Genomic DNA, 20,106 nt, shown 5'->3' on the forward strand with positions numbered 1-20,106 from the left:
GGGTGATAAGCTTGTTTATAAAATTTTGAAATGTGGTCTTTAACAATCACACTTCCCTAATTTCAGTATATTATACAAATAGTTCTACAGTCCAACAGCTCTACATTTTCAATGCAAGTCTAGAACTTGTTAAAAGCAGAACTGACTTCTAATTCAATTTGTAAAACAGAGGAATTGCGTACAATGCGTGTTTACTTAGGACATATATTTCCTGGTAGGCAGTAAATATTTAATACGCATTAGCTACAAAAACAATGAATTATAGGTTTGAAATTCAGCTTCTCTTTCAATACTTTATCATCTTCTTTTCAAGTAGACATTAGGCAAATGTAAGATTTCCTCATTCTTCCCTACTACCATCAAGGGTATCGCTTCCATGTTCATGTGGATTTCAGGTATTGAATTCAGACAGTCAGGTTTCATATAAGAGCCTTATTCACTTAATTGTTTTGCACACCTTTAAAAATGCTTAAATTTCATATAATTAGGACAAACAAAAGCTGAGTGGTAAAAACACGCTCATAGCTGTCGCTATCTACCAGCAACACCTCTTCTAAGTCTGCCGTCTCTGGTGCTAAGGACCATTCTGTAGAGTCTTGCATGCATTAACTCTGTAGCTTCTCTAAACCTTAAAGTACTTATGGGTTCCTCCATTTAAGTAAAAAAGATTTTTAAAGGTCTCAAGAGTAAACAGGAATGCATCTCTCCTTCATTATACATTAAAATAATTAAATTTTAGAGACAAGAACTGGCTATATGGCCCTGACTGTCCTAGAAATCACGACAGCAGTCTTGCCTCAGCCTTAGAGCGCTAAAGTTCAGCATACCTGATACATAGTTACAGTTAAGAGAGTCATTTTCTTCAACTCTACCACATCTATCTAAGTTATAGTAGTTTATAGAAAAAAAAACATTATGAGAATGACTTCATGGAAAGAATAGAACACTTATCTAACTTTTACCTGATGAAACATCCACTTACTTTATCTCAACCTTCCTGAAATTCCCTTTTCTGCTTCTTAACTTTCCATATTACCATTAACAATGCCTCTCTGCCTCACTTTCTTCTCATTCTAAATGTAAATTAAATTTACATTCTGTTTCTAACAACAAGACCACACGACATCTTTGCACTCACTCTCTTTACCCTTCTCACTTTTACCTAACCTTTTAAAATGGAAAAGATAAGCTGGGAGGTGGTGGTGCACACCTTTAATTCCAGTATTCAAGAGGCAGAGGCAGGTCAATCTCTGAATTTGAGGCCAGTCAGAGCATTTTCAGAACAGCCAGGACTACACAGAGAAATCCTGCCTTTAAAAAACAGACAAACCAACAAAAAATAAATAAAAAATAAAATAAAACAACAAGTGGGGGTGAATAAGAAGCATTATAATTACCTAATGTAAGTTGGATGGGCTGAGAACAGACATACAATTCAGTAAATAGCTCAGGAATCTATACTCTGTTAGCAATATGATTCTCTGAAAAAACCTCACTCATACCATAGCTACAGTTTGTAACTAGAAAAATAACATGTATTCTTTTATCTATAGAGTTGACTAACTGCAACTACCTATAAATCAGAATAAGGCATGTATGTCCCATTTCTACCAAAATAAAAGTCATAAACATAGGCACACATACATGTACACATAGAGGGGTGGAAGGAAAAGGAGTGAGTATCCCTTTGCACATGGTTTTAATGTATCCTCTGAGAAATCTTGGGTTATAGATTGAACCTACTTTACACTGCAAATTGTTACTAGCAGATAAAAGAAAATTGGTTAAACAAAATGGGCAAATTTCCAAAAACGTTCACAGGAATTTAGAAATGGGCAAAAGTCATTGACTCTAAACATACATCCTATGATGAACAGGATGAGAATCTAATCTTTGAGGAGATCACGAGCTAAAAAGAGAAAGTTATCACCTCAAAAAGCATTTATATTTGTGCCACTCTCTACAAATGAAAGCACATGGGGGTAGGGTTAAGCATATTTGACCTCTGAAGAAACAATAGTAAAACTGAGACCTGATTTGTTGAGTTTAGTTGTTTCATGGAAGGTATGGTCACCCAAAGAGAATAGTCACCACGTGTGGATGAGCAGAATGAAAAGTGAGTTAGGGTGGGACTGAGGAAAGAAGAGAGACCAGGCACCATTTCAAATGGTGCATGAAAATTAAGGAACAAGTCTGGTCTAGTCTCAAAATGAATCTTATGTGTTAGAGAATTTCATGGAGTCCAACTGGGGGTAGTATTTTTCAATCATTTGCAAAGTGGGTTTTCTCCTACAAGTTTGTGACATGTGGCACTAAGGAACAGGGCAGTGTATGTGTGTATGTAATAATACCCATGGCTTCAGCTGGATACATCAATTAGTAAGCTGCCTGAAGAGCATAAAGAGCTGGGAGAGAAGGAGTGAGGATGGATAAAGGCAGTGCTTGTTGCCAAGCCTCACCACCTAACTTAGATCCCTAGGATCCAAATGATGACAGGAGGGAACCTACTCCTGCAAGTTGTCCTGTCTTCCACACATGCACCAGAGTGCATGCGCCCACACAGCTATGCACACACATAAATAAATCAGAAAAAAAATAATGGGACTCCAAAAATGAGTCAGCAAGATGGTTCAGTGGGTAAAGCCTGTGACCAAGGGCCTGGACAACCTGAGTTCAATCTCTGAGAACAACATAGCGGAAAAAGAGCCTTGATTCCTGCATATTGCCCTCTGACCGTTCCCTCCCTCCCTCCCTCCCTCCCTCCGTCTGACTGACACACACACACACACACACACATGCTTGAGCACATATACTCTACACAATAAAAAAAAAAATAATCTGGGCATTGTACTGCTCTCAATAAGTAAAGAAGATAGCTTTTAAAAAATATCAGCTGAGGCTGATCTGTGCATGCCCTCCCATATACCTGCAAATACACACGCGAACAAATTCATGTTTAGAAGGTAATAGCATACCCTGGTTGTGCACTGGCAATAGCTGCGGTGGATGAGGAGGCTGCGGTAATGCACCTGGCTGAGTGGTAGCAGGACTAAGTACAGCAGTAAACAAGTCTTCAACATCTTTCCTCCAAGCTCTGGGTAAAATAATCACAAAAGTAACATGAAAATTATTAGGGTCATTCAATGTGGAATGCCACTTTTTATAAAGTAAAACAATAGAATACAAATATACCTGGAATTTTATATAACTTTCCAAGAATTGCTCCTAGAATAAAAAAAATAGAAATAATTACCTATTCAATATATGGATATAAAATAGCATTTAATTAATAGAAAAATTATGAAAGCAAGTCCAAGTGTAAAATTGCATGCAAAAAGCTTTGAAAGTCATATTTACTCATGTCTTTTAGAAAGCCTAGATGTAGGGCAAATATTTTACCATCTGTGACCATTTTGTCTAGCTCAGGACTGAGGATCCCATCTAGCTGCTCTTCACTTAGCGGTCGTGAACTCTGACTGACACTTGGCTGAGGCAAAGAGGAAGCATCATCAGCAATGGGGCCAATATCTAAAAGAATAAGGTAAATAAATGAAAAGGTGAATCCAGTACATGCACAAAATGGACAACACTATCTATATGCATTAACACACAATACTGATTTAAAAGAAGCCTATACTCCTGAATTATAATTATCAGAATTCTGGTAGTACTTTGGAAAGGCTATTATTAAATTTTGCTACAATGTTTACATGATGCCTAAAGTTATCTTTTCTTCAAAATAAATATATTTCCTGAGGAACAAAAGAACATAACTGATTTCAACTTGGCAATATCTACAAAATCTAAACGCTTTTAAGGATACATAAGACGCAATTACATGAATAACTGCTCTAGCTTGAAAACCAGTGGTATCATCAGGTCAACTGTCAAATACAACATGTGAGTCAGGAATAATAAGGTTTGGCATAAATTAATTCAGAGATGCACACTCAGTATTACAGCTTCACAATTATCTCTTGTAAATAATTTCAATTATTATTTAAGTATTTCATAACTATAATCTGAAAATATAAATTATGCTCATAACCTTATAACATCTAATAATAGTAGCCTATCATCTATTTCTTCATACTTTCTTAATACCATTAGTCTTACATTTTAGTCTGCTTGTATTTAATATTGTATTAGAAACTATTATTCAGGTAATATTATAAACTACTGTTATATAAGAACCATTCATTAAATTTATTAAGGAAGTCATTGAAAGCACTATGCTTTAGCTGTACACAAGAAGGGAAAAGCAAAGTATGGATTAGTGACGCATTAGCACTACTAATGAACACACATGCACCTACAGGTTGCTGCAGCTGAGATCACTAAGAAAGACTACTTCTAGTCAGTGCCACCCATCGCTCAGTTCTTACCAAAAGGGAAGGGTGAGCTCCCAACCTGGAAAGTGCATAAATCAAGACCTACAAGACCCAAATCAAATAAAATGGATGATTACCACAGAAGTGGGAAGGAAGGGAAAACACACAAAAAGAGGAGAAAGTGCAGCAAGACTTTTAAGGCAACATGCCTTAAATCTGATGCAATTAGGTAACAGGAATGAGCCAACTTGTTATGTCCCCTCCTAAAGCCAGTCAAGGAAGATGGAATACTGGCTTTTTTGACAGTCAAAAAAAAAAAAAAAAAAAAATCAAAGCAAAACATCAAACCCACTTCCATTATTGGGAAAAATAAAAGTGTTCCACACCCATACAGCTCTTAAATCACAAAACAGAAATCAGGCAAACAGTATTCATGTATACCTGAATGATCAACTGATTTTGCAAGATCATCTGAGATTATTCCAAGAATGTCATCATCTGTGTTTAAGACTTCAGAAATATCAGCTAATGGGTCATCAGGAGTACCTAAATATAGTAAGTATATGAAAATTAAGTATTTTCCTAGACACAATATTCTAAAATGTCCTAAGTATCTAGAATATATAGCAGCTGCTGAGGCAACTGGCAGAGTGATAAAAAGTTAAGACCATCACGACTTTAAGGAATTAAAATCAAAGGTGCTTATTTTTTGGTTAACAAAACACAAAATTTTAGATTTTGTTTTCAAGACTGATGTATATTGACAAAAAGAGATAAAAATTGAAGACCATTAAGCAATAAAAATAAAATCAAAATCTTATAAAATAAAAATTAATTTATTACTTAAGTGGAATAACTAAGAATGACATCGAGAAATACAGCACAATGTTAAAAAAAAAGGCATGAAAAACGGACTTAGTATTCAGAAATTTCTAGTAAAGCATAAGCCAGACATCTACTACCTCTGTTCCTGTTTGTTGAGTACTGACTGTTAACCAGAAGACTGTCTTAATACCAAAGAACTACTGGAACAAGATGAACTGTTAACAAATGACCTATTCTCATGGGCTCACTTGCTCATAAATAACAACGAAGTAAGGAAATAAAACAGGCTGTGAGGGATATATTTGAAAAATGGCAGAAATGACATTTCCAGAGACGACTGTCCACAGGTAGATTTTGCTACATCCAGTTTTCAAGTCTCTTTGACTTGAAATTTTTGCTAACATACAAAATGATGCTTTTCACTATAACATTTTAATACACTTGTATTATGCTTCGTACACATCAAAATTATTACATGCTCATTTACAGCCCCTATCAGCTGGTGCCTTCTGTCCCACACTCTCTTATGCTCTCTCTGCACAGTCAGTCATCTGTTGATTGACATCAGCCTACTTTCACATCTTTGGTATTGTGAGGATACAATAAATATAAATATGCAAGGATTTCTGTGAGAAGCTGACTTCAGTTCTCTTGGGTATATATTAAGTAGTTGCACAGCTGGACCATATACTGGTTTTGAGTTTCTGGACAAACCTCTATAATGATTTCCATAGCGGCTATATGACTTTCCATTACTACCAACAGTCTCTAAGAGTTTCATTTCTACTGCATCCTTGTCAGCATATGTTGTTGTTTTCTCAACCCAGATATTGTGACTGAAATCTCACTATGTAGCTTTCGCTATCCTGGAGAGCCTATGCAGACCACTCTGCCCTTGGACTCACAGAGCTCTACTTGCCTCTACCTCCCCAGTTTTGGGCTGAAAGGGGGTGCCATCACATCAGTTAATGTGCATTTTCTTGATGGCTAAGGATGTAGAACATTTTTCATGTATTCACTGAACACTGATATTTCTTCTTTTGGAAACAGTCTAAGTTTTCCTGTTGACTAACAAGTTTTTTTAGGGGGTGGTAGTTAGCCTTTAGTTCCTTATGGAGTTAATATATTAATTCTGTCAGATACATAGTTGACAAAGATCTCCTCACTCTACTGAGTGTCTCCTCTTCTGTACAGCTCCATTTTTATTTCATGCAGTCTTATTTGTTGTATCTGGAATTATTTTCCATAATATTAGTGCCACTTTCAAAAAATTCCTTATTTATGCCTCTATAAAGTATTTTTATTAGTATCAGTTAGCTTCAAGTATTATAGAAAGTTGTCTGGGGGCTGCAGAGATGACTCAGATGTTAAGAGCATTGCCTGCTCTTCAAAGATCCTGAGTTCAATTCCCAGCAACCACATGGTGGCTCACGACCATCTATAATGGGGTCTGGTGCCCTCTTCTGGCCTGCAGGCATACACACAGACAGAATATTGTATACATAATAAATAAATATTTAAAAAAAGAAAGATGTCTGATCCACTTTTAATTGGTTTTTCTCTAGTAAGAGATGGAAACTGAGTTTCACTACATGCAAATATGTACATTTCCCAGCATTACTTGTTGAAGATTTACCTTTTCCAAATTTGTTTTTGGGTAACTGTAACTGTATGTTTTTATTTCTGCATCTTCTATTCCATTCCACAGATCTATATGCCCATATTTTGTGCCGGGATCATATTCAAGTTGCAATAGTTCCATAGTATAACTTAAAATCTGGTATGTGGTAATGCCTCCATATCAGCACTATTGTTTCTGCTAAAGACTGTGTTGTTTATTCAGGGGCTTTGGTAGTTTCAGTTGACTTTTTCCCCATCTTTGAGGAACTTCATTGTAACTTTATTAAAGAATGTAATGCCCTACAAACTTTAGGCAGTAAAGCTGATCTCACAATATTAGTTCTGTGGACCTATGAACATGAGTTATATTTCTCTTTCCTAGTGTTATCCCCAATTTTTTTCATTGTAAATGTCCTTTATCTCCCTCATTAGGCTTATACCTGTGTATTTTGGTCTTAGTTATTTACTGTAAACGGGACTCGTTTCCTGACTTATTTCTTAGCAAATTTGTTATTAGCATATAAAGATAACAATTTCTTTTCCAATTTTTTAATCTTTTTGTTTATCTTGCTTTGTTCTTGTACCATAATATTTCAAGCACTGTACTGAATATAGAGACTCTTTATAAATAAAGATTATTACCTGATTTCATAGGGAATGTTTTCAATTTACTCAATTTAGTATGCTGACTATAAGTTTTCCCTATTATATCAGGTATGTTCCCTCTACGGCTAACATCTTCAGAGCTAGTATTTTCATGATTAAAGAATCATGAAGAGATATTTAACCTTGCTTTCTATGGCTATGTTTAAGTTGTTAATAGTCTTTTGATTTGGATGGTGGGGGCACAAGCATTTAACCTCAGCCAGCACTTGGGAGGCAGAGGCAGGTAAAGTTTGAGGCCAGCGGCTATAAAGCAAGTTCCAGGACAGAGAGAGGGGGGGGGAGGGAGAGGAAAAGAGGGGAGAGGGAGAGGGGAGAAGGGGTGAGTGTGTGTATGACAGGAGAGAGAGAGAGAGAGAGAGAGAGAGAGAGAGAGAGAGAGAGAGAGAGAGAGAGAGAGAGAGAAAGCGAGAGAAAGCGAGAGAGCATGAGCGCTCTGCCTGGCTGCCTTTCTTGAAAAGAAGTAACTCCATACACAATGTGGAGTCAGTATGCAATGTGTGGGGCTAAGGTGGAGTCTCTCAAACATAAATATGAATCCTGATGTTGTTGGAGAATAGGTCTGGCAGGAATGAAAATACATGAAAGAGACACTTCAGCTTTCAGAGTACTGAAAGAGTGGACCCCAAGAAATAGGATTTCTCAAGGAGTCTCATGCTGGGAGAAGGAAAAGGATGATGTGAGTTTGTCTCCCTGCAAGAGATTTCACACACTCCGACTTCTTCTTATTCATATGACAATGTTACATCTCTTCTTTGCTTTTTTCACTTTCACACTTGTCTGTTTAACTGGCCTAGAGCTCGATGGCCAAGTCTAGCTCATTAGAACTGTCAGGTCCCATGTTTTGACTCTGTTGTTGGTTTTGAGGTTTTTTGTTTGTTTTGTTTTGAGACAAGGTCTCACTGTTTGTTCTGGATATCATAGAACCAGGCTAGCCTTGAACTCATAGAGATCTGCCTGCCTCTGCATCCCAAGTGCTGGGATAGACTTTGACTCTTAAAAACTCCCGGGGGGGGGGGAGAGGGAGAGAGGGAGAGGAGACAGATTTAACTAATAGGTCATACGTGACTAATAATTTATGCAAATTCAGCATTTTCTAGCTTTTTATAGTTTGATTTTCCAAGTATCTCCTAATTAGCCACCGAATTTCTTCAGTATCTGTTATGTTTCCTTTTTCATCACTAGTTTCATCTCCTTTTGCTTCACTTTGAATCTTCTGTCTTTTTTGGTTAATACAGTTAAAAGTTTGTTAATACTCTCTCTTCTACACTTAGTATGGGAAGGAAGGAAAAAGCATGCACAAGCCTCAGTCTGTGTGAGCGGTCAGAGGAGAGCCTGCAGGAATGGATTTTCTCCATCCACTATGTGGGACTTAAGGATCAAGCTAAGGTCATCAGCTTAGCAGCAAGCGGAGGTAAGAGGATCTCTAGAGTTGGAGGTCAGTTTGATCTCCATACCAAGTTCTGGATAAGCCATGGTTACGCTGCAACATTCTGTTTCAAAACAAAATAAGACCATCTATATTTAGGGTTACTATAGAAAGGAGTTTGCTAACTCAAGTAATTTTGTGATTGTTTTCCTGACTGATTCCATTGTTGGTTCTCATTTTTCTCCATTATTTAGAGAGCTAAATAAAACAAAGGACAAAGTAGGTGAAAACACTGTACACATATGGGAATCAGCTATCCTAGCTGACACAGACGGCCAAAGTGGTTAAAGGAATCACAGCGAGAGTCAAAGAGACAAGATGTCTTAGCCAGTGCAAGAGTGTGGTGAAGACTGGGCTTTGCTGTGGAGTATGAGGGAAGTAGAAGAACACTGGAAGACACGAGCAGAACGGACTGGTGAAGAAAAGCATGGTGGGATGGGGGCATTAGAAGCCTGGCAACATTGTGCCATGTGAATAAAAGGTAATGTGAGCTACTACTGCATGGTAGAAAAGTTAAAATAGTTGAATTTGACTTTGGGGTTTATTTTGAAAGTAGAGACCAAACTACGGAGAAGTAAAAATGAAAAATGTGAATAATGAAAAGAGGAAGATTCTAAAGATTTTTACATAATCAAGTAAGAAAATAGTGAAACTCTTACTAAGGTTTCCTTACCAGTAAGGTTACCTTAGCCACTCAACTAAGAATATTTGAAAGTTTTAAGCTTTTTCAAGTGTATTTTAATTAAAGGCAACAAAAATTTTTTAATGGTATAAAAATAACACACCAGGAGCTAGAGAGATAGTTTAGTAATTAAGAATACTTTTTTTTTTTGCACTGGCAGAGGACACAGGTTCAGTTCCCAGTACCCACATGTCAGCTAACAACCAACTATAACTCCAGTTCTGGGAGATCCAATGACCCCTTCTGGCCTCATGGACAGTGCACATACATGGCGAACAAAACATATAAGGCGGCAAAATATTCACATACACAAAAATAAATAAATCTTTAAAATACACACCATACCCACCCACCCACCCACACCACAGAACTGGGGAGATGGCTCAGTGATTAAGAGTACTTGCTCTTGCAAAGGACTAGGTTTGGTTCCCAGCAGCCATACTGTGGTTTATGACTATCTACAACACCAGTTCCAGGGGATCCAAGCTCTCTCTGATTTTCTAGTGCACCTGACATGCACATGTTACACATACATGCAGGTTAAACATCCATATTTGTAAAATACATAAAACTTTAAATATATATTTATAATACTCCAAATTAAGTACATGTACCTTTAAAAGAAAAAATACTGCAGTTATGAGAGGACATCTATGGCTGCTCATTTTCTCTCTCTCTCTCTCTCTCTGTGCGTGTGTGTATGCTTGCATATGGAAGGTACTAAAGGCCAATTTCAGTGTCATTTATAAGGTGCCACTTACCTTGTTCTTGGAAATAAGGTCTTTTGCTGTCCTAAAGCTTGCTAAATAGACTAGGCTGGCCATCAACAAGCCCTGAGAATCTTCCTATCTCCACCTTCCCGGCACTGGGACTACTACCATATGAAACCATGCCCAAATTTTTAACATGAGTTCTGAACTCAACTTCAGGGCCTTTAGTTTACAGGGCAAACACTTAATGAAAAAGCCCTTTTGCTTTTAAGTAATGAAAACTTACTATATAAAAATTATATCACAAACTTTTTAAGACTAGGTTTTAAAACATCCATCCCTGGGGCTGTAGTGACGGATCAGCAGAGCTTTAAAGGGACCAAGTTGAATTCCTAGCATCCACATGGCAGTTCACAACCATTTCAGATTAAACTCCAGTTTCAAGAGATTTGTGCCCTCTTCTGGGCTCCATGGGCATCATTTGCAAACTTAGTGCACAACATACATTCAGGTAAAATGTCCATGTACATAAAATAATAATATTATTTTGTTAAGTGTGTTCATGTCTACATTAAATAAAACGTTCAAAAAGGCAACTTTCATTCATTCATTAAACTTTCTATATACAGGCAAGAAGAAGATTAATTGAAAAAGCCCCTACATTTATGTTTTGTAATGAGCGCTGTTCTAGTCTAAGTTCTGATCTTACTACAAAATCATCACATTAGGAAATTTTATGTAAGAAACACTTGTATCAACTTATGTCCTATCTTTTGTCCCCATCCAACTCAGACCTTATCCTCACAAAATTCAAATACAAATAACAGCCATTTAACTTAAGTCACGTGTCATAATATTTCTAACATATTCTTTGAAATAACTAGGTCATTATACAATGTTTAAAACATATGAATAAGAACTAATGAGTACTTAAAACATCATAAAATAAAACAAAGTAATTATTTGTATGAATCTGGTAAGACTAAACAAAATCACGCTCCCATCTTTCCATCCTTCTTTGTTAATCATTGTTTATTTGCCTGAGAAGAGATAAGACTGCCTGCAATTATTTCAAGGAAATCAAATCAAAAGTAAAAGTTTGCACATGTTGTCCTTTGGTATGTAAGACAGCCCTAAAGATAGAAAAATCTTCAGGTACTCAAATCCCTTAAATTAGTCTTTTGTTTTTGCAGATATAACCTATAGCATAAGAAAGTCAATTGTATTTCATGACAGGACAATGTGGGTAAAATAAACTTTAATTACTTAATACTGAAAGTCATTATTTAGTCTACTTCTACTTACAATATTTTTTCTAAAATGAGTTTATAAAATTAAAGACTAACAAAGTGCAAAACAAAGCTTGCTAGGAAAAAAAAATCACACTATAATTGGTAGTACTATAGATTCTAGGGAAAAAACATTGTGATTGTAACTCTTAAATTAATATGAATACTGAAAAACACATGTGTTTCCTCTCTTTCCTTCACTTTATATTTTTCTTCATGAGGCTGGGGGTTTTATGCTGCCCAGACTGCCTCTGAACTCACTACATAATGGATTATATCTTGAACTTGACCCTCTTGCTTCCACTTCTTAAATGGAAATATAGGCACATGCCACTTCATCCAGTTTATGACGTACTGGAATCAAACCCAATGCTTCATGCATGACAGCCAAAGATTCCACCAATTGAACTACATCTTTAGCCTCCTTCATGACTCTAGTTTTTAAAACTGTACATGCGAGTTTGTATAAATAGTATGTATATTCTCTCTCTCTCTCTCTCTCTCTCTCTCTCTCTCTCTCTCTGTATGTATGCATGTGCACATACACCAATGCATGTGTAGAGTTGTGTAGCATGGAAGACAATCTCAGGTGTCATCATCAGGAAAAACCACCTCCCTTTAACATAGAGCCTCACTGGCCTGAGCTCAACAATTAAACTAGAATGTCTAGGCAGTAAGTCACAGTGATCTTCCAGTTTGCACTTTCTCAATATTGGGATTACAAGTAAACACCACCATATTCAGAATTTTCATACATTCTAGGGATCAAACGTAGGTCCTTGTAACTGCAAAGCAAACCATTTACCTGAAGAGCCATCCCTCAACTCTCCGTCTTCTGATTTTAATAGTACCTACATACCCTACATCCGCACAGTGGTTCTCTACAAGGAACAATTTTGTTCACTAATGATTTTAGAATTACTGGAGACATATATACATTTGTTTGTTTAGGTCTTTTGAGAGACAAGATCTCACTATGTAACTCTGGCTGCTCTAGAATTCACTATATAGACCAGGCAGACTTTGAACTAATAAAGACCTGTCTGACTCTGTCTCCCAACTGCTGGGATTAAAGGCATATACCACTATATTCAGAAGGAGAAATCTTTACTAATCATATTCTCAGGAGATCAGAAGTGACAATAATTATACTGCAAGACACTGGACAGCCCCTTATCACAATGATGAACTAACTGGTTCAGAGTGTCTGTTTGTGGTGAGAAACTACATGAGGATATATTATACTATCTACAAACAATTCCCAACTGGAGACATTCATGTTCCAGCTTTTGTTTACTTGTTTTGTTTGAGACAGAGTTTCTCTTTGTAGCCCTGTCTGTCCTGCAACTTGCTTTGCAGAGGAGGCTGACCCTCAAATGCACAGAGATTCCATTGCCTCTGCCTCTCAAGTACTGAGATTAAAGGCACATGCCACCACTCCCAACTTCATTTTGCAGTTTTTGACACATCAGAATTTCTTTAGGTTGTGTAGTTGACACTGTCAACTTTTAACAGTTAAAGTATAAACTTAAAGGTTTTTTCTCACAACTCCTGATTTTGGTGATTATCATACTGGTAGGTTAATTTGACAAGCCATTTGAAAAGTCTTGTAGAACTTTCCACTAAAAATGCTACTTTTATTGAATATAAATTATATTTCAATAAAGTTAACCTTGATGTATATGAAACCAAACAAAAGTATTTCTAAGGGAGCCGGGCGGTGGTGGTGCACGCCTTTAATCCCAGCACTCGGGAGGCAGAGGCAGGCGGATCTCTGTGAGTTCGAGACCAGCCCGGTCTACATGAGTTAGTTCCAGGACAGGCTCCAAAACCACAGAGAAACCCTGTCTCGAAAAAACAAAAAAAAAACAAAAACAACAAAAAAAAAAACAACAAAAAAAAAAGTATTTCTAAGGAGTGTTTTATATTAACTAGAAGGTAAATGACATGTGGCATAAAGAAAATACCTGTGAATTAATCTACGTACCCTGAGTTCCAGGTTTTGCTGAAGCAGAAGATGAACTCAGTAGCGGATCTGAGGATGTATCCAAGAAACCTGTTTTATATGAAAGTTGAGCTGCATCTTCTGATAGATTATCTAAACTCAGCTTGTTTTGTCTGCTGGTATCTAGAAGATCTTTTCCAAAAAATGCTTCCTAGATAAAGATGAACACATAAGAAAATAATTAGTTCTAAATTCTACAAAGCTAACATTATCCTTGTCATCATTTTGACAAGAAAAACTTTGCATTTCACAATATAAAAACTGAATATAGAAATATACAAAGATCCTGTTTCTTTGGGGGGGGGGGTCTTTTGTGTGTGTGTGTGTGTTTTTTTCCGAAACAGGGTTTCTCTGTAGCTTTGGAGCCTGTCCTGGAACTAGCTCTTGTAGAACAGGCTGACCTCGAACTCATACAGATCCGCCTGCCTCTGCCTCCCGAGTGTTGGGATTAAAGGCTTGTGCCACCACCGCCCAGCTCCTGTTGGTTTTGTAAAAGTTGTTAAATTAATTTTGATATATTTGTCATAAACAAATATAAATACAATGTGTCAAATGTGTTTCTAGAAATTGCAAAATAATTCACTTAGAATTATTCACTAAGACTAATCTACAATGAAATTTTGAAACTGATAGATGTTTTTGATGTTATTGGCTTCTTAATTAATAGCACAGGAATAGACACAGCTTCACAAACATAATTAGTATGTATAGCTTACCTACTGAGGATAACACAAGATTCTAATCTCCTAATCCAGGATCTGCACACCTCTATTGTCTGCAGTAACCTCACGCTGAAACACACCCACATCAGAGGATGTATGCTATGAATCTGAAGGACTTAGGTCCATGCATGGAATGTTTGTGATCTAGGAAAGGCTGCTAGCTTTCAGTTAATTTACTGAGATGAACATTTCTCCACTAGAGGGGCAGAGCTTCAAGGTGAGTTCTCAGAACTCCTCAAGATCAACAAAGAAGACCAAAGGAGAGCCTCAGAACTTCCCTTCATTTGTTTCAACCCAGCAACCCTGAATTAGAATATTTCCTACTCTGGTCTCTCTGGATAAAGGAATCCAGAGAGTTGGCAGGAGTTAATAACATTATATACCTGCCATATACACACAAATAGAAGGCTCACAGGCACTTTCTTTTTATAACTCATTAAATAAAAATGGCCCCAGTGCCCGTAGCAGGAAGATAGATCAATATCACACTACAAAATGAAGGGGGGCAATGGACTGTTGTTTCTTGCAGCACTGGAAATTGAAACTCAGGCCTCGATATTCAGGCAAGAATATCGAACTGGGCTCTATCACCAGACTTAAAAACAGATTTGAAAAGCATATAAAGAGGACTAAAGAGATGACTCAGCAAATAAAGGTACTTGCCAGAAAGCATGACAATCTCAGTTCAATTCCTGGGAATCACACAGAGGAAGGAGACAACTGATTTCTGCAAGCTGTCTTCCTCCACAAGTGTGTCATGGGATTTGCAAGTACACATAAATATTTAAAAGCATATAAACCCTTATTATCAAAGAAAAGTTCTGAAATATATGACCAAAAGAAAGATGGTTGAAAGAAAGGTCCAACAAAAGGTGCAAATGAAGACTTCTGTAATAACATAAAATAAATTACACAAAATTGGAAGGGGGCAAAGAAATGTTCATGCTGGCTGATTTTATGTCAACCTGACACAAGCTACATACACTTTGAATGCCCCCCACCAAAATGGCCTGTGGGCAAGCCTGGGGTGCATTTCCTTGACTGACTGTGGTGACAGGACTCAGCTCACTGAGGATGGCCCAGGTTGGTAGCCCCAGATGCTCTAAGAAGGTAGGTTCAACAGGCAATGGAAATCAAAAGACAGTAGCCATCTACAGCCTTTGCTTTAGTTCTTGCTTATAGATTCCTCCCTGACCTCCCAGAGTGTGACCTGAGAGTTTCAAGCTGGGATAAACCCTTTCCTCCCCAAGTTGTTTATGGCTGTGTTGTTTTATTATAGCAATAAAAATCCAAAGACAATGTTAGTAATACTAATTTAAGAACAGGCATTGGAGGGCTTAGGTATGGACTCAGTAGTGAAAGTGCTTGCTGCATTATTGTGAGGAACTGAGCTAGAATCCCCAGAATCCATGTATTGTCAGAACAGTAGCACATGTCAGTAAACCCGGTGTACCTATGGCAAGATAGAAAGCAGAGATGGTAGAATCCCCAGATGCTCATGGGTCAGCCAGTATGTTACACACAGTAAAGCAGCAGAGAACCTGTCTCAAACAAGATGCAAGGTGAGGCCCAACATCTGAAGTGGTCCTTTACTTCTCTCTATTCAAATACAATGATACACGATACACTAGCACACGCACATATACCACCCCCCCACACACACACTGGATTAATTCTGGAAGATATTTTATATCCTATTCAAATATTTTAGAATTTTAAAATAAGCTATGAAAATTGTATTTGAAAATCTATAAGGCCATAAAAGAATGCTGAAGAGCATAAAACATCTTTGATGTTTAGAATCAATCACTGATGTAATTCTATAAGTATTAACTTCAATAACCTGACAACACCAATAACAATACTTTTAATGACTCATGATGATTTTCCTGATATTTATTTTCTAAAAAAAATATTTATTTATTTATTTATTTATTTATTTATTTATTATGTATATAATATTCTGTATGTGTGTATGCGCCAGACCTCTTTACAGATGGTTGTGAGCCACCATGTGGTTGCTGGGAATTGAACTTAGGACCTTTGGAAGAGCAGGCAATGTTCTTAACCACTGAGCCATCTCTCCAGCCCACTTTCCTGATATTTAATGTTTGTAATACTCTAATGAATTTGGTAAGCTTTACTTTTTTTGTTTTTTGTTTGTTTTCAAGTCAAGAGTTCTCTGTGTAGCCCTGGCTATCCTGGAACTTGCTCTGTAGACCAGGCTGTCCTTGAACTCAAAGATCTGCCTCCCAAGTGCTAGGATTAAAGGCACATGCCACATTTGGTATTCCTTAGAGTTAACATCAAAGAGAAGCTCCATGTGGTTTTCAACTAGACAGTGTGGCGAACTCTAAGAATGAACCACAACAAGAGTACAGACCTAGGACAAGAGCTCTTTACAGAGACATGATAATACATATGCACCGCGGCATGTGTGAATCTAAAAGACAACTTGTAGGGGTCAGTTTTCTCCTTCCTCAGTGTAGTTCTAGGGATCAAACTCGGGGCATCAGGCTTAGAAGCAAGAACCATCTCAACAGATTAATATTCGGTATTTTTAGAGGCTCCTTTAAAACCAGACATGTTGGTTCTTACTTGTAGTTCCAACACTACAGAGACACACACAAGAAGATAAGCAGTTCAAAATCATTCTACACATCAAGTTTCAGACCAATCTTGTCTGCATTAAAAATTGTCTTTTAAAAATAAAGAAAATATAAAAATCAATTAAACACATACATACGCACGCTTGTGTGCACATACACACAAACACACACCAACCGAACAAAAAGAAAGAAAAAAGGAAACGAAAGAATGGCCAAGAAAGAGAGCACATTTAAATGCTCTTTTGCAAATAGCTGGCTTCCGTACTTTGATGTAAGCTAAAGGGGTTTCTAAATATTGATTACAGATAGCAAACAGATCTATAGGTAAAGGAGCAGATCAACTTCTCAGTACATCCTGAAAAAGAGTATCAAGAAAAGGTAAGGGGTCCAAGTGTAGGGGTGCATGCCTTTTATCCTGGTTGTTAAAGATATTAAGAAACCCAGTTCATTTATATGCCACTCCTTCATATTAGAAAGTGAACATGGTGCTGGAAATGGAGAGATGGCTCAGTGGTTAAGAGCACTTGTTGCTCTTCCAAAGAGTCCCAGCATCAATATGGAGTCTCATAATTCTATGGAACTCCAGTTTCAGGGAATCCAATGCCTTCTTCTGGTCTCTGTGAGCACCAGGCAATGATGTAATACAAAGACATACTTAGACATACAAAATACTCATATACATAAAATAAAAATAAAATTATTTCATTTTATACTGTAAGAAACATGCAATTAAGGTCTTTTTGTTATTGTTAAATTGTAAAATAGCTTTAAGTGCAGGTTAGGGACTAGTAGTACTAACTACTTCAGTTAATAAAGTGTGTGCCAACATGCATGAACCCAGGGTTCAAGACCAGTAAGGTTACAAGAGACACTGTATGTATAAAAGAGCAAGGAGAGGAGAGAGAAAAGGAGAGGAAGGTTTACAGTAGAGGATTAGTTTATTAGTTTTTAAAAACAGATTATAGGAATATATATTATTTGTAAGACCAACAGCCTATTAAAATTCTGCCTTAAAAAATATCAAGAGCGCCGGGCGGTGGTGGCGCACGCCTTTAATCCCAGCACTCGGGAGGCAGAAGTAGGTGAATCTCTGTGAGTTCGAGACCAGCCTGGCCTACAAGAGCTAGTTCCAGGACAGGGTCCAAAGCCACAGAGAAACCCTATCTCGAAAAACCAAAAAAAGAAAAAAAAAATATCAAGAGCAAGTGGTACATGTCTTTTAATTCCATTAGTCAGGAGGCAGAGGAAGATAGACCTCTGAGTTCAATGGCCGGCCTGGTCTACAGAGTAAGTTCCAGGTGACCCAGGACTGCACAGTGAGACCCTGTCTCAGAGAAGACAGATAGGTCAGGGGTGAGGGGTCAGGGTAGAAGGAGGAAGAGGAAGAAGAAGAAAGGGAAGGGGAGAGGAGGGGGGAGAAGAATGAGAGTGAGGAGAGGGAGGAGAGGGAAGGGAAAAGGCAAGAACAAAGAAGCACATAAAGACAGACAAAACAAACAAACAAAAAAGAAGTATTTTCCTACTGATAAAATTGCTGCTTTAAAAAACAGCACAAAAGCTGAGGCGATGACTCAGTCAGTGCATAGAAAGCTGTTATGTAAGTATGAGGATCTAAGCCTAGATCTCTAGGCACCCAAGTTAAAGCAAGAAGCTCTATAACAACTCTTGGATGAGTGGATGGAGGAAGATGAACAGAGACAAGTAGATCCCAGAGGCCAGTCAGAGTGGCCAAAACAGTGAGCAACCCTAAGTTCAGTGAAGATACTCTATGGCAAAAGTAGATAGTGGATGGTGAGATCGCATTTGTTGTGTAAGCCTGACACCCACATTCCACAGGGGAAGGAGAGAACTGACTCCCAAAAGTTGTTACCTGACATCAATGTCAACACCATAGAAGGCAACACACACAATAATAATAATAATAACAAGGAGGAGGAGGAGGAGGAGGAAAGAAAGAAAGAAAGACAGAGACAGAGAGATGGAAAGAGAGAGAGAGAGAGAGAGAGAGAGAGAGAGAGAGAGAGAGAGAGAGAGAGAGAGTTTTAGAAGAAGAGATCAGATGTGAATTTCTAAACAAAAACACACAGGCTTACTGTTCATACACACCTATAATAGACACACAGACTCTGATTTAAAGGATAAGCTCTGTAACCCGCATATAGACAGTTAAGAAGTTAGTAGTCTAGGGGCTGGGAATATAGCTCAGGAGGAAGATCTAAGTTCAACCCTTAAAATTCATGATAAAAATTCTGGTGGCATATGCTTGTAAATCTAGTGTTTAGACTATACCTGCGGTTTACTGGTCAACCATTCCAACTGATTCAATGAATCACAAATCACAATAAAAAGACTCTGTCCAAAAATAAAGAAATAAATAAAGGCGGACAGCTTTGGAATAACCTGAGATTGACCATTGACCTCTACCCACAGTGAATGTGTATTAACATCCAGAGTTCTACACACACATTTATACACACAAAGCTAAAGCTAGTAGTGTAATTACTAGAGAAGAAAATTGAGCAAGTTACCTTGTAATTAAAAATATATTTTAAGACAAACATATAAGGGGCCTGGTGGAGCACACCTTTAATCCTGGTGCTCGGGAGGCAGAAGCAGGTGGACCTTTGAGTTTGAAGTCAGCCTGCTCTAAAGAGCTAATTCCAGGACAGCCAGGGCTACACAGAGAAACCCTCTAGTGGAAAATTAAGGTTAAGAAAAATATTTACCTTAAGCAAGGTATCTACCTAAAACCTAGTTCTGGATCATAGGAATAGTGCTAAGTACTAAAATTAAGGTAGATAGTTAATGATAGTGTATTCGAATTTAATTTTTACCTGTGAAGAAATAAAGGAGTGGGAAGAATAAAATAGGAACCGAGAATTAGGGAGTAGTAGATGAGGATGTTCACAATCTATCCTGTACCTAAGATGGCATTCTCCCTAATATATCTTTCAAGTCTTTTGTGATTTGACATTTATAATAAAGACTTCCTCTTTTTTTGTAGTCTATGTTTACCAAAAATATTTTCTTCATAATTAGATATATTTTGGAAAGCAAATAACAACAACAACAACAATAATAAATGTTTGTTATAGCCAAGCATGATAGCAATCACCTTGTAATGTCAAAACTTAGGAGGCTGACTCAGGAAGATCAGGAGTTCAAGGCCACTTTAGACTTTATAGCAAGATCCTGTATCAAAAATTTATAAAAATTCTTTG

General features: G+C 37.4%; 1 protein-coding gene across 1 annotated transcript in view; it reads right to left on the minus strand.

Annotated features, from left to right (window-relative positions):
• The window catches only part of Kmt2c (lysine methyltransferase 2C), a 226,539-nt gene that overhangs the window by 52,970 nt on the left and 153,463 nt on the right, over positions 1-20,106 (minus strand). The window contains 6 exon segments of the mRNA XM_057788031.1: positions 2,976-3,083; positions 3,086-3,094; positions 3,193-3,225; positions 3,400-3,528; positions 4,773-4,877; positions 13,537-13,705. Of these exon segments, the coding sequence (XP_057644014.1) occupies positions 2,976-3,083; positions 3,086-3,094; positions 3,193-3,225; positions 3,400-3,528; positions 4,773-4,877; positions 13,537-13,705 (553 nt within the window).

This window comes from Chionomys nivalis, chromosome 1, assembly GCF_950005125.1.
Source record: "Chionomys nivalis chromosome 1, mChiNiv1.1, whole genome shotgun sequence".
Taxonomy (NCBI): Eukaryota; Metazoa; Chordata; class Mammalia; order Rodentia; family Cricetidae; genus Chionomys; species Chionomys nivalis.